The 15,430-nt window shown below is 38.5% G+C and overlaps 1 protein-coding gene across 6 annotated transcripts in view; it reads right to left on the bottom strand.

Annotated features, from left to right (window-relative positions):
- Window positions 1-15,430, bottom strand: part of fcho2 (FCH and mu domain containing endocytic adaptor 2) — a 51,168-nt gene extending 35,738 nt beyond the window's left edge. For 2 of the 6 annotated variants that reach the window (XM_080876309.1, XM_080876307.1), the window contains exons 1-3: window positions 15,203-15,406; window positions 4,048-4,139; window positions 1,179-1,253 (exon numbers count right to left, since the gene is read on the bottom strand). In XM_080876309.1, the coding sequence (XP_080732435.1) occupies window positions 1,179-1,253; window positions 4,048-4,139; window positions 15,203-15,235 (200 nt within the window). In that variant the 5' untranslated portion in view covers window positions 15,236-15,406. Of the gene's footprint in view, window positions 1-1,178; window positions 1,254-4,047; window positions 4,140-15,202 lie in introns of all 6 variants that reach the window. The other 4 variants (XM_080876311.1, XM_080876306.1, XM_080876308.1 and 1 more) reach the window with 4 other exon arrangements.

The raw sequence follows: 15,430 nt of genomic DNA, 5'->3' as shown, positions 1-15,430 counted from the left end.
CTTGTTCAGTGGTGGTCGTCTTTCAGCCTTTCTTACCTTGGCCATGTCTCTGAGTATTGCACACCTTGTGCTTTTGGGCACTCCAGTGATGTTGCAGCTCTGAAATATGGCCAAACTGGTGGCAAGTGGCATCTTGGCAGCTGCACGCTTGACTTTCCTCAGTTCATGGGCAGTTATTTGGCGCCTTGGTTTTTCCACACGCTTCTTGCGACCCTGTTGACTATTTTTAATAAAACGCTTGATTGTTCGATGATCACGCTTCAGAAGCTTTGCAATTTTGAGACTGCTGCATCCCTCTGCAAGATATCTCACTATTTTTGACTTTTCTGAGCCTGTCAAGTCCTTCTTTTGACCCATTTTGCCAAAGGAAAGGACGTTGCCTAATAATTATGCACACCTGATATAGGGTGTTGATGTCATTAGACCACACCCCTTCTCATTACAGAGATGCACATCACCTAATATGCTTAATTGGTAGTAGGCTTTCGAGCCTATACAGCTTGGAGTAAGACAACATGCATGAAGAGGATGATGTGGACAAAATACTCATTTGCCTAATAATTCTGCACTCCCTGTATATAGTAACTATTAAGTCTAATATACCCTAGTAAGCTATGCTACTTTTTCCTTTGGGAAGGTACCATCTGTGCAGTCTGCAATTCTGTTGAAGAAAGATGTTGAATCTATTTAATTATTCTTGAAAAATAATTTATTTCTGCGCATTTTTTTTCACACTGCATCAAATTAAAGTTGATTACGTCGATTAAGCATCACGAGGTGGAGGGTGGGTGGTTCCCTATTTTTTTTTTTTTTTTTTTTTTTTGCTGGGAGTTTTAGAACCCTGTTGGTTAGGTTGCTTACTCTTTAAAATACCAGAATAGGGAGGATGGAGTAGGTTTAAGTTTATTAGATTGATCAGTGTTGCTGAACTATGAAATATTTTGGGTGCAGTGTATTTTTTGCATACAGGTATAACAGAATAGCTTTAGTGTTTGTTGTTGTTTGTTTTTTTAACTTGAGTATGAACTTATACAAAAAGCAGCAAGATATTTAAAAAAAACAGTTTTATTGATTAAAAAACACACTATATCGGATTCATTTCGGTATCGGCAGATATCCAGATTTATGATATCGGTATCGGACATAAAAAAGTGGTATGTGCCATCTCTAGTACTAACCCAAGCTGAGAAAAGTTGCCAGCTGACTTGGCAAGTTTGGTCATTGACCTGGCATAGGCCTCCTCAATAGTACTCCTAGAAGAGAGCAAGAACAAGAAATTAAACACAACACCACAATATATAAGCATGACTTTAAATAAACTGTTCAAATAACCATGAGTTTATACTGTTATGTCAACAATGTCAAAATAACAATTATTCTTCTCAAAACTAGAGGATAGTGTTAGAGTATGATAAAGTTTTTCCAATTCACTTGCAACTAGGCTGCAGCTCAAACGGGACACGTCGCTAAGAATCTGCACATCCAGGCCAGAAACACCCACTTAGAACTCGCAGCATAAATGTTTGACCACATGCACCGTGTGTGTGGGCAAATAAATGTGGTTTGGCCTGGGATTTGGTCATAAACCTCATGCGGAAGATGACAGAGTATGAAAGCTAGTGTTTGAACTGCATGCTTCTCTCAATTTCCCTTTTTATTCCTGTATTCTGTAACAAAGTGACAGTAGTGGGGAGAAAAAACTGCAGCGGTGTTGTAGTGAAAGCGTGAATTTTGCATTTGTGTCTCCCGAACGAGGTCAGCCAGGGGGAAGCAGGTCAAATGTGCACATAGGCAAATGCACACACCCAGCCTAGGCACACGCGCACACACATAATCACGCACAGGATATTGTGACACTGTCTGCAGCACGGTGGAGATGCCTGCACTTCTTCTTCTGCATCTTTCGATAGCCTGGGTTGGGAATTCGTTTTTTAAACTTTATCATGTCATAAATGCTCCCAAGCATAACTACAGCCCTTACATTAATCCTAAGGAAGTTCGTGTTGTACTTCTGAATATTTAAATTCTGTGCTTACACATTGTGGACGCATACAAGTTTGACAACCATTACTATTACTGGACAGCTCCTCCACCAGATTAGACCTCAGAATACCTTTTAACTTCTTATTCAACGACATACAACGTCAACGTCAATGGATTTTTAAAAGTGACTGTTGGTTGCTTTTAAGTCCTTCAAATGAAACTGTAGAGCATAAATTGTTAAAACAATGTGTCATACATTTGTGAATAAGTCTACAGTGTTTGACGCTTATTGTGTGACACACATGACAGGGAAGTGAATTTAAATTTAAAGACACTTTCTTTTCCATATTTGATATCCATTCTCTCATGGTGAATAACTATAAGATTAATAATTGATCATTTTTACGTTAACAAGGGTGCTTTTTGTTTCTCGCTTTACTTCCTCTTCTGCTGAAAATGAGAAACGGACTCCACGCCGCCTCTTTCTCCTTTCCCTCGTTCAGTTTTTTAAGCTCAAACAAACGTGAAAATAGGCACCATATTCAAGCACTGGGACCTAACAGCTGCTAGTAATGGACTGGTAGTATTTTTGAAAGCCAAAGTGTGGCTCACTCTCATTACTCCACGTGAAGTTTAATTAGCAGACACTGTTGTGTGTGTGTGGTGTGTGTGTGTCCCTTTAAGATTTCATTAACTGACAGACACACAGTGCACATAGCTGCTTTCCCCAGCAGAGGAAGCCATAGTGCAGATTTTGAAACACTCTGTGAAATGTAAAAGACCAAGCTGACTATGAAGCTGGCACAAAGCAGCATAACCACACAGTAAGTAAAACACTAACTGACCTTCTGTCTCCTCCATGAATAATGCATTGATTAATTTTAGTGTACTAAAGAATAGCACAGCTGCAGAGTAGGAGGAGTGTTAATATTTAAGCAAAGTCAAAAATCTGAAAGATTATTTATTATGTTTATTACAGGTCTTTGTTGTAAATGAGACATTGAGTCTCAATGGGACTAGCTGTATAAATAAAGGTTAAATAAATAAAAACATCAAAGTGTGACTGGATGCTTTAAAAAGTGCAGGTGAGCGTCACAATTGTTGGAACAGCTTGTGGCAAGAAATATGAAGGTGGTGGTTTTCCTATCAGTAAACCTGCCACCAAAGAAATAAGAATAATAAAAAGATGTGGAATTATTGGAAAAATAAACATGTTAAATGACTGGGCTAAGTGAATAATTACTTAATTGTTGTTGAATATGACTGGTAGCATGATTGTTTTAGAGATATTTGGAAATGTTTCTACTGTGAAACTTTTTGATTAAAATAATCATGAAGTGGGAATCTGACCACGACGGCGCAAATTCTATTTTTATCCTTCAATAAAGTAATCTGATCAACTCAAAGCGAGTTGAGTGCATTCCTCAACAACAGGAGGAGCAGACAGTGGAATCCACAGCTGAATTCCAGAGCCAGCTCATCCGTCATGTGGCAGGTTACAGACTCACACCTCTTCCCACAAAGAACTGAGTCATCGTGGAGGTGGTAAAGGATGTGTAAGTTTACAGCAATATGGGCAAATGAAACAGTTGGCAAGAATTAAATCATTTTCAAATGATAGTCATATAGATGGCTTTTTGTGAGGTTTCACCTTCACTGGTTTATTTTTCTTATTTGCTTTCGCCAACCAAAAAACTCACTGAACTTAATCACTCAATCGATTATGACATATGAAGACCTAATAGATATTTCTGTATGATTAGTCGAAGCCCTTTAACACCCCAGTGTGGTTCAAGGTTACAGTGTGTAAAAAACTTGCAAATTCAACGTGGATATTCATGGAAGTGTCAGCAAAGAATCTGGGTGTTATTATACGCACAGTATGAGGAACTGGACGTGCAGGTTATAGCCTTAGAAAGACTTTTAAATACCAAAAAACCACATGGACAGGAAAGACATGTATTGAAGAGCTAGACAGAGTGCAACCAGTTAATTAGTAATGTGTTCAATGTGTTAGATTAACCATATTGTGGCCTTGATGCGTACCAGAACACTGTGTCTTACCTTTCTCTGATGAAGTCTGTCAGCTCCTTAGTGGAAATTTGGCCATGCTTCATGTTATGGTAGAGCACATCAAAGCCATTATTTTTTTCCCCCTGTTTGGCAGACAGAAACAAAAAAAAAAACGTGGAAGTTGATGCTCAGTCACTGCAAAAACCATTAAGTGTAGCAACGCAAAGTCTGTTATTGATTACACATTACCGTTAAGGCTTTTTCTAGCAGCAGCGTTCTCATTTTTTGCATAGCTTCTATCTGCATCTGCAGTAAACTCTGGTCGACCATATTCATCTTGGCCATGTTTAAGAGAAACAACACTTAGAAATTAGCAAATCAACAGAAGACTGGTCGAAGGCTAAAACCTACAATGAAAGACACACCTGAACAGCTTTCTGCGCTGCTGTAACCATGCCACTGGGCAACAGTGTCCAGTTGCACTTTAAAAATGCAAAGACATTCTAAATAATTCATCTAGATGAAAAACAGCAGTTTTGTTTTAACCAGAATTATTGTCTTCTAGGGGTAGCGGAACAATCGATAACCCATAACGTTGTGATATTTTGTATCAATACAGGAACACACCAAATATCTACATTTTACTGAATAAAATTAAATCTTATGAACAAGAGGGCCCCTCTCATACAACACCATCCTGAGACAACATTAGTCAGCAAACTTACATTAAATTAGCTCAAACGAAGAACCGTCCAACACTGGACACACTTAGCTTGACAAAGCTACCTCATAACTGGCTCAGTTACACGAGTAAGAATAGGATGGTTGTCCAAAACTTGAGGGTGTTGCACAATCATTACCACTTCTGATTGCTAAATGATTGCAAAGGTTGCTTAATAAGAGGCAACCTTTCGCAGTCTGACTTAGACTGGATGCAATCACTCTCAAAGAGATTGCCAAATGTCTGCAAATAATTGTTATCTACTTTATAAATGTAGTCAAGATTGCCAACATGTTGCCATTGGTCTGAATAAGTCTTTGTCAATGAGCACAACTTGACTCAAGTGGCTGCCAGCTGGTTGTATTCTGGTTACATTCCTACAGAACAGGAAGGTTGCTGAGTGCAACCTTAATAGTAGATTTTCTGTCTATGCAGACAGCAACAAATATCTTTTTTTAACTATTTATCACAGCTAAATGCTGTATTATCAAAAACCAATTGCATTTAATTACCAAATTGACTCATTTAATTGACATTGAAATGATATAAGACTTCATCAGGGTTCATCTAATGCCAACAGGAGGTTTTATTGACAATCTCATTTTGCAACAAAAAAATAACTAAAGTGAGATAACTTTAACTTATTGTATAAAACAGATACTGACAGAGTTTAACTTTGAAGACATAACACACATCACAACACATCTTGAATAATTTGCAGTTGAGGAAAAATCACAACATATGTTCACAATATTGGATCGCCAGGTGTCTGTTTATTCCTACCTCTATTTTCTGTATAATTCCTAAACCACTGAAATTACAGATAACAACTGTCAACACACATCACACCGCATGTGTACGGGCGGTTATACTTATAGAACATTTTGCAGGAATAGAAAAGTTCAGTCTTTGATCAAATGTAAACTATGTTCGCATTGCCACTTCTATTGCAGACTTATGGAATTAAAATATGCCCGGAAAAAAGGTTCTGTAAAACATTAGGATGTCACAGAGAAGATGAACCTAACTTACTGTGTCTAATTCTCCCAAAAGCATAAAAAGTAAACAAATAAATAAGAATTCACGACATAAAAATGTTTAGTGAGGTCACACTACAATTCTTTATCTTCATGAGTCTTAAGTTTTTGTTGTCTGAAATAACTCGTCTAAAAGGGCATCCACACAGGAAGTGATGCGCTCATTGCATATTATTTTGCGGCTCATGGCTGGTCACTAGCTGACCTTCCAGGCTCCGACTGTCTGGACAACCTCCACCCTATCAAATGTCAATTGTCTGGGACTTGCGTCAATTGCTCACACTAAAGTTGAATAAAGTTTAAACATGGGACTTGTCCTAGTTATTAATTTCACTAACTTTTGGTCACACCTTCAGTGTCTCTGAAATTACTGTTTGTACTGTTTCCACTTTAGTGTACAAATACAAATGCCTTCTGAAATAGGATCAGGAAAACATGCATTAAAATACCACCTTATACAGTGTGAAGCACATGAGAAAGCTGCATTTTGTAGCTTACTGGCTGCAAATCTTACATGGATTTGTTCACGCAGCTGCTAGAGGATATTTTAAAAATGGGGCCTGGGACAAGCTAGACTCTATAGCTGAACTTGATCTTTGACCAACAAAGTCGAGCCAGTTCATCCCTGAGTTAAAATGAATGATTGTGGCACATGAGGCCCCTCCAGGTGATGCTGAGATATTACATTCATGAGAATAGGATGAACAACCTGGAAACATAATGCCTTTGGCCAGAGCAGCTGTGAGTGACTGGGGTAAAATAAAAAGATTGAACTTGTACTATAATGGCTGTAGTGCATGTATGTCTGTTTCCTATCCCCTCCAAGACACGTTAATCAATCTGGATAAAAACTGATATATCAACTACCCAGGTAGCAGTATTATCAACATATATATATCTTTTGGTAATTATTTTTATAACCCTAAAATCCTTACAAATTACATATATTATGTGCAGTAGCTGATCTCAAAACAAACAACGACATTAAATGTACACTACATGTACAGTGTTGTCGACAATACTTGTACATTTCTGTTTGTAAATATAGTTTGCTAAATTTTAGTGCAGTGGCACTTTAGGGTAACTGGAATGTGTGAAATTTACGAGCAACTGGGACAGTTAGAGGTTAACACCAGATCAGCCAAGGCTTGTTACACATTACAAAACCATTTGAAACACAACACTGACTACAAAACCTAGCTTTGATTGTACAAGAAAATGTGTGGCTCTTTGAAGCTAATACAATTAGCCAACGACTAAAGAGGGGGAGATTGAAGTGAATTGGACAGCCTGAGAGCGATTCCAGTAGAGAGCATTACAACCTTACAACCCTTTGTGGCAACAGGGACAAAGAGGACTGAACTGAGCTACTGCACACAGTTCATATAGCTCATGATATCTGCATTAGGAGTGTAGATTTTATATGTTTATAAAACTGCTGTTGTCTGACATGACTTATTTCACATTGGCTTGTGTTAACTAGTTTATAGGAAACGACAATGACGTGTTTTTGCAGCTTCACAGCAAAAGAAAGCTGCACGGGACAGCCATGGCCAATGTCTTACATATGCTTGAGCAAACCGAGAAATGAAATATTAAACACTTGAACTGATAGAAAAGTTGGCTTGTTTAGACCACTGCAAAGGCAGCATAATCAATCAATCAATCAATAATCCATCTGATGCCATCAGATGTGGCGGAATAAAACAGATTATGATGGGTTTGTGTTTGCATGACTGGTCTTTGGAAAATAGATCTGGTCCCGATTTCTAACCCTGTGCAGGGGTTGCAAATCTATGGCTACAGATGCATAAACAAGAATATGATATGAAAATAAACTATTTCTAGCATTTTAATTTGTTTTGGTTGTTGTTATTGTGGTTTGCAGGTCTGAGTACTTACTGCTATATGCAGCTAAAGAAAAAAAATGAAGACCTGCTCCTACTGACTTGGACTTCAATCAAAATGAAATTCAAACTAGCCAATGTCTTTATTTCTTTTATCTTTCCCAATTTAAAAGCTATTAGGCCGCTTTTATTTATTATCAAATGAGTCTACTTTTTATTTGATTAAAACATGCGGAGGACAGATTTTTCCTCGACTTCACATTTGGTCCACGTGCCAAAAGATTTTAGTTTTTCACTCCTATTAGCAATGTTGCCATGCTAATTTATACTTAATAGGACATGTCATTCTGTATGATGCTTAAATTTGTTTTAGGGTGTCACAAGCAGTTCTTTGGTCAAAAATTTCTATTAAAAGTGAGTCTTTTGACCCCTACTCTAAAGCAATAGCTGTCCAACACTGGTAATAACCTTCTTTAACATATTTAAGCTAAACTTGGGCATACAAATGTGAAAACAGCGTAAAGATAGATCTTTAAATGGTAAATGGCCAGCATTTGTATAGCGCTTTTCTAGTCCCTAAGGACCCCAAAGCGCTTCACACTACATTCAGTCATTCACCCATTCACACACACATTCACACACTTTAGGACAAAGTTGAATAATTTCACCCCCCCCCTAGCCACATAGACAAAGAAGATAAAGATCCAGACTAGAGAATGTCATCAAATTTATTTTCGATTTAAAAATATCCTCTTTTTCCAGCTTTACTTCCTCATTGGCCTTCTTGATTGCTTCAGCTCAGGAGGACACATGCCTTACTAGAAGCCTCAAAAGATGTCAAAGGAAAATCAATAACGGTAACATGACTAAGAACACTTTATTAGCACATTTGTTGTGATATTTTGGGAAATGAAATGTAAAAGCGATAAATGCTGATAAACCCGCAGTTGGTGATGAAAATGCTGTCTGATGTCACATACAAATAGGAAAAGTTTAACTAAAATGCATGTCACAATATGGGAAGACTCCAGTTCACCAGAGTTCACCATCAGTCTTGTATTAATCTGCAGTCCAGCTTAGTTTCCCCTCGAGCCGAGGCCATCGCAGATATTTCCTAGTTCCTGAAGCAATCCACTGTCAGCAGTTTAGCCTAAAGGCTAAAGCATTAACTAATGGCTTTAGTTTTCTTTTTCCACATATTTTCAGGAAGTTTATGTCAAGAAGCTCCAAAAATAACTATATACAAATAAAATACACACTAAAAGGAAAGCGTTGTTCTCCAGGTCACGGCTCACTGGCCAACATTTACCCCAGTGAGCAGACCACTGAAGTGTGCTTCCTACTGTAACAAGAAAACAGCTTAAAAAAAAAGTTTAGCTGTTACCCCACTTAACAGCAATCATGACATGCAAACTACTGCATGCATTAGATGTCAAAGCTATAAGAAGCACAGTTTATGAGACCACATGTTACGCAACACTTTAAAACACAAACTAAGTGAGAGATTTAACAACTGGCCAATCGTACTACAAAACAGGGAAGTGACGAAAGTAAGTGAAAACAGAGCAGAAAGGCAACAGGAAGAGAGCCCATTCTGTTCAGCTCCTGTGTTCGACTGGTACCTGATATCAATGAATACAAAAGAAAAAGAAACACGGGAAACAGCTAAGGGCGTTTTTTTTTCCTCACAATTGCTAAGGCTGGAATCAATTTCTAAAGCAGTAGAGAGAAATGTAAAAATACATATAGATATATAAATAATATGTACATTTTAGATAAATATATAATATAACGATACCAGAGTGACGCAGTTTTTTTTTTACACTCATGTCTGTGATGTAATCAATGAAAACACTGTTTGTTTAATATTCCAACCACACATTAAATGTGCCCACCCCAACTGGACGATAACCTACTGAGAATTTAGCATACGTCAACTGTGGTTTGTTTGACAAACAGTACAGACGAGCTGAGACAGCTTCCTATGAACTGACCAAATTCATTAAAAAAGGGAAGAGAACAAGCTGTGTCAGCTGGTTGTACCATAATTACAGAAACAGGTGCTAGAATGAGAAAATTGTGATACACTACACTGCACAGACTAGGGAGAACTAAAGAAAAAGTTGTATGCTTTAGGCCAGGGGTGCTCAATACGTCGATCGCGATCGACCAGTCGATCGCAAAGGTAGTATTGGTAGATCGCATGGCATTAAAAAAATAGATGCCAGCCTATCATCCATCCCGTCACTTGATTGATACAGGGAAGCCAGTCAGATGACATCAGATTTTTTTCTGACGCTTAGGTCGCTGCGCATGCGCAAACAGCGGCGCGAAGTGTAGTAAAACTGACAAGCTAGTCAGCGAGTTAACTCCAATTTTTAGCGCTCGGTTTTTTCTCTTAAACCTGGCCGTCAGCAGCTACTGTCCGGACTATGCATCCCTGGCTGATTCAATTCAGTGCAAGTCATCAGAGTAAACTCAGGTAATGACAAAAAATTTACATAGTTAATTGTGTTGTGAAATATTGGATATTGCGGTTATGCATGTATATACATTGTAGATATAAAGAATCCTCAATATATTTATAAATAAGTATATGTTTTGGATTTTTGTAGTGGGTAGATCATTTTGACTTGGTCATTTTATAAGTAGCTCACATGCGGAAAAAGTGTGAGCACCCCTGCTTTAGGCCAAAAAAAATAGGTAATACTAGTTTCACCCATGAGGGGAAAGAAAAGAGAACTATTAAAGCTGGAATTAAATCTAAAGTCAGTGGAAATGAGCCAGATGGCTGATGGAACAACTGCCCAAGAAGAGAATAATTATACAAACATTGGTGACTAATGGTTCTGTGACACCTTTCCTGCACAACATTTTAAGCTTTTATTTTGAAACACCAGTTTATCTTTATTTGGGGTTACTGTCTGTGAAATCATATAAAATTTTATCTCACTCAGAAGTGGGCTGCTTTAAATATTTTTGACTTCTCATAGAGCAAACAGCCAAATTGATTTTCATATTTATCATTAATTGCTTATAAAATTCAGTTTTTGTTTTAGCCACCACTTATATCTTTATATTCTGATTCCAGTCAACCAGACTTTGTCATTTTTTGGTCTTCAGTGGTTCAAACTGTTGCTCAACAGTTTGAACGTTTTTCTTTAGACAGTGTCCGTTTTCATTCATTTTCACTTCAGGTTTTGTAACTGACACCTTTCAGAGAAATTTTCTGTTTGCTTGGTAAGTCACTTTACACTGACCTATGAATTGTTCAATGATAAAAAGGCACCAAACTCAAAGGGATGAACTAATGTTGTATATACACATGTAACAACTTAGCAAATAACCCATTTTAATTTAATCTTTAGGCACTTTGGCTCTAGCAGCCTGTCCCAAAAACAGATATTCTATTTATTTAATTGAATCTATGAAAAATGCCAAAACTCACACAGTTTGACAGACAGAAAAAAGCATTTTGTATCAATAAGCTAATTCCCAAAGAGGCTTTAGCTAAGAACAGCAGAAGAAGTGGCAGGCAGATGAACAATATGTCAAAGTCCTGTTCTTAAGAGTTTGTCCAGTTTTCCCAGTGTCCCAGTGTTGGAGTGGTATTGTGAATACAGAAAAGCACCATCAGCTTTTGTCCCACCAAGCAATACTACCTGGAAAGTGTCTGATTGGCGACAGCTTCATTTTTCAACATGGGAATGATCCCAAACACAATATCAATGGAGTAAAAGTATACCTGGATAGAAAAATACACAATGGAACACAATCAGTCATGGACTGGCCTCCCCAAAGCCCGGACCATAACATTGTTGAAGCAGTGTAGGATCTTAACAGAGAACAAAATAAAAAGCACCCAACATTCAAAGAAGAGCTTCAAGAAGTCCAGAAAACAATTCCTGAAGATCACTTAAAGAAAGTACCAGAAAGCATGAGTGCACACTGTGTTTAAAAATAAAGGTGTTCATACCAAATATTGTCTTAGAACTGCACAAACTATTTATTTTTTTTGCTTTATAAACTATAATCGCATTTATGTTTGCAGATATTTCAAAAAAATCACTGCACATATTTCCACCGTTCTAGCAAAATATAAAGAAATAAGAGGTGGCACAAGACTTTTGCAATTTAAAGTGATGTAAATTATGAAAGTAAAGACGAATGGTCAATAAAGAAAAAAAAACTGTCATTACATAGAGTGAAAGAAACTCTTTGCATATTATAACAGTTTATGTACTAGACAGAGTACATGGCTTTCTCACCAGAAAAACAATCTATTTGTTAAGTCAGTAAGAACATATCTTTGAAAACCATGCTTTATATTTACAGCAATTCAATACTGAGCACTGAACACAAAAAGAAACTGACATCTTTAATCTTAACTACCACCTTAAAAAGGAAAGATAAACCAAACCACAGTGCTATGGTTTATCATGCAACATCTGCTGCACAGAGATGGACAGGAATTCATTCTCCTGCAGTCAGACTACAATGCAAGGTTCAATATCGTTTATGTAGGGAATCAAGTGGTTGTTGCCTATTGTTGTTTATCATGCTGCATATTGTTATACTATACCTTCCAAACTGCAAAAGAACGCTAAAAAAAAAACTAAGCCTGGGAGCAAATGAATGCTTACATCATTTCAGACTATTTTTATTTGTAAGTTTGTCTGCCTCAGTAAACACTGATGTTTGTGTGCAATGCTTTTTCAGTTAAACAACATATATGTAGGACATATAATAAATGTGCTTGAGTAAAAAATTACAATTTAAAAATTTCTAATGTGCTGAATGTGTGAAAATGGGAGTATGGGCAAAAGAATTATAGCACATAGGTGCCAAGTGTGTAAATCTATGGTATGCAAGCAGGAAAGTGGTACAGTGTAGCAGTTTACCTAAGCTCTAGGGGAAACCTATGAAAAAACTTCATAGGTTTCCCATGCTTGTTATTACAGCACTGATGTTGTGCTTTAGGAAGGGGGAAACAATACACAGGATTAGAAGTGTCTCAGCTGACATGACTTCTTCTCCTGTTCCGGTGTGTGCTCAGGTGAGAGCAGTGGAAAGAATTGCACGCTGTCCCTGAGGAATTTAGACAGAGCCAAACAACACAGTGTCTCTCCAACGCAGACTGTAAACGGTGGCCCGGTACAGCCTATAGAGCACACAGCCATGAGCTGCGCACTCGGCGCCTTGACATCAGAGTGTCTGGCCTCAGTCATGTGACCAGAGAGGTCTGGGAGCGGTGCACTGAGCTATCACAGCTCATCACAGACAACACACACAGCTTTAGTATGCGGTATGCACACAGAGGCTGGGCTTTGTTTGTGGTAGATACAAACGAAAACTTGACCATTACTTAACTTGTTAGGGATGATAACGCCAAAACGGGTTGGTCTAATGCAACTAAAACCGACTCGTTTAAATATAAAGGGAAGAATGAACAACAAACAGCAAGAGGCAGGATGTTTGTTTCACAAAAAAACCATAATTAGTGTAATGTTTTCACTCTCTGGTAATCTTAGAAAATTGCTACTGATTCTCAAGGCTGTTGGGTTGAACCACCATTCAATCCAGTTACAAAACCTCAACAAGCCCTTCCTCTGAAGGCAGAGCCATGCTGGTTTGATTTCAGAGACAGCTGAAGAAAATTAGGTAGCCAAAAGGATGTGTGCCACTCCTGTCCACCTCTTTAATAGCGTCACTCTTTGCCGTGTCAGTGGGACACTGCGTGTGAAGTGTGGGACAATATATAAGACAACATATTAGCTGTCTCTATACTGCCTAGTCAGTGCTAGTGCTCTGTTGAGACTCCATGTTAAACATAAGGTCATCATAGTTTTGCTACAACAATCCAATGACTCAGGCATTTCAGCACATAGGCCACATCTTGCACTTTTGCGCCAGAACTTCCATCGAGAAACCAAACTCTTGCTTAGATTTCGTACAGAGAGAGAAAAAGGAAATGAAACAAAGCCTGCAAATAAATCCAAGGAGTAGAAATGTTACAGCTGGTGACCAGTCCAGTGCTGCAACTATGACAGATAAACAGCACTGCCTGAATTCCTAAAGAACTTGTATATTCAGCTGAGGAGATCCATTTTGTATAGATGACAAAAAAGGGAGAAAAAAAACCCCCAATGAAAACATCGAAAAAAAGTGAAAGAGCATGGGATGTGAATGGGGAAAGCCTCTCTGCTTAGCAATATAACAAACAAACTGAAAAACTCAATACGTCTGATAAAGATGATGATGATTTGTAGTCAAGTCAAAAGGGAAATGGATGCATCTCCTCCCAGTGCCAAGTATGTGCGCTCATGTGTGTCCTGCATGTTAAACACACAGCTGATCGCGACCATCACTGGATTCTCTTGTGGCTCACAGCAGGGCACAAAGGGCAGATTGAAGAGTCAGGAGTGTCTCTGATTGCTCCTCTTTTTGCCTTTTAGATATTGATGAACTCTCATTTAGGAACAAAAAAGGCGTTAGTGGGTAACAGCAGTGTTATTGGTAATTACTTCAAGCACTTAGCTTAATGTAGTTTTCCACAAATATTCATTACAGCCCCTTTATAAGCCCTGGATCACCTCCAGAGTTCAACTAAGGCTAAAACTTAAGGATGTGTTTGTCCACCTTAAAGAAGACAAGAACAGATTCTGATTGGTTGTTTCAAGCTGAGAGTCCTGTTGTATTATATATAAATGAGTAACAGATTTTTTTTTTAAAAGAACAGAAAAAGAAAGGGGGAAGTTACAACAGTTAGGTACAAATTTACCCATGGGTTTTATTCAAAACTATGTCGCTGTAAGAATTTGTAACATTTTAGCTATGACGCATAACCAATACTTGCCGTAGTGTTATAGTGCAATACATACACCGTCTTGACATGGAGGAGTAGCCCTAATAAGGCCAATACTGTTCGAGTTTCACTTCTAATGGCACTATCTTTGTGACTTCAGTGTAGTGCAACAAGTAGTAACGGTAGACTTCTACTTTCCCACCTGCTTTGACACAGCCACGTCAAATTATTATCGGGAGAAAAATGACCTTTAGGCAGTACGCAGAAAGCGCTGAGCTCAGCTTAACACAGCCAGTGCTCTGCGGCACCCGCTGTACGAAATAAAGTATCGCTATTTAGGTTGGTATTGAGGCTTTAAAATCTATTCTAACTTACTAACATCTGGTATCTCACTGAAACTTTGTCACGGAAGAAAATGACGCGTACGACCAACGGCTATGACTGACAGCCGAGGCGTCCAATAGCATTCAGGGAACTGACCATATACGTTCCAAGCGATCCTGACCGAGCCAATTGACAGAAAACAGGGGTGGACGCTTCGACGTTTCAAGTTAGATTGGTTCACAGAGGCCCAAACCCCGGGGTAGCAAAATATTTGCCGAAGGAAATTAGCGGTGGCCGCGGGGTTGCTGACCAGGACACTGCGACTTCAGAGGGAACTAAGCTTGTGAGCTAGACGACTTCCTCTGCAAAACGAATAACACTTGATTCCTGATTGGCATGAACATGATAAGGAGGGAACATAGCATGATAATAGCACCGGTGTAAACACCGTGAATAAAAAAGCACCACCTACCCAGAAATTCTCTAGGAAGTACGGCGTTATCATCTTGCTTTATTACTCTTCGCCACAACTCTTCAGTTTGTTGTAATGCAACTTTTGAAGCGTATATCATCCACCGTCCTCCCCCCGTTTCTCTTGTATCTGCCTTTCCCCGTTTTCCTCCTCTCCCCTTTCTTCTCCCTCCCCACCTACAGACTCCACCTCCACCCGGCGTCTCTCCCCTATGGTTTATTCCCGTAG

The sequence above is a fragment of the Rhamphochromis sp. 'chilingali' genome (assembly GCF_963969265.1).
Source record: "Rhamphochromis sp. 'chilingali' genome assembly, chromosome: 2".
Lineage (NCBI taxonomy): Eukaryota > Metazoa > Chordata > Actinopteri > Cichliformes > Cichlidae > Rhamphochromis > Rhamphochromis sp. 'chilingali'.
Note: the sequence above shows the minus strand (reverse complement) of the source record. Positions and strands in the feature narration are given on the sequence as shown.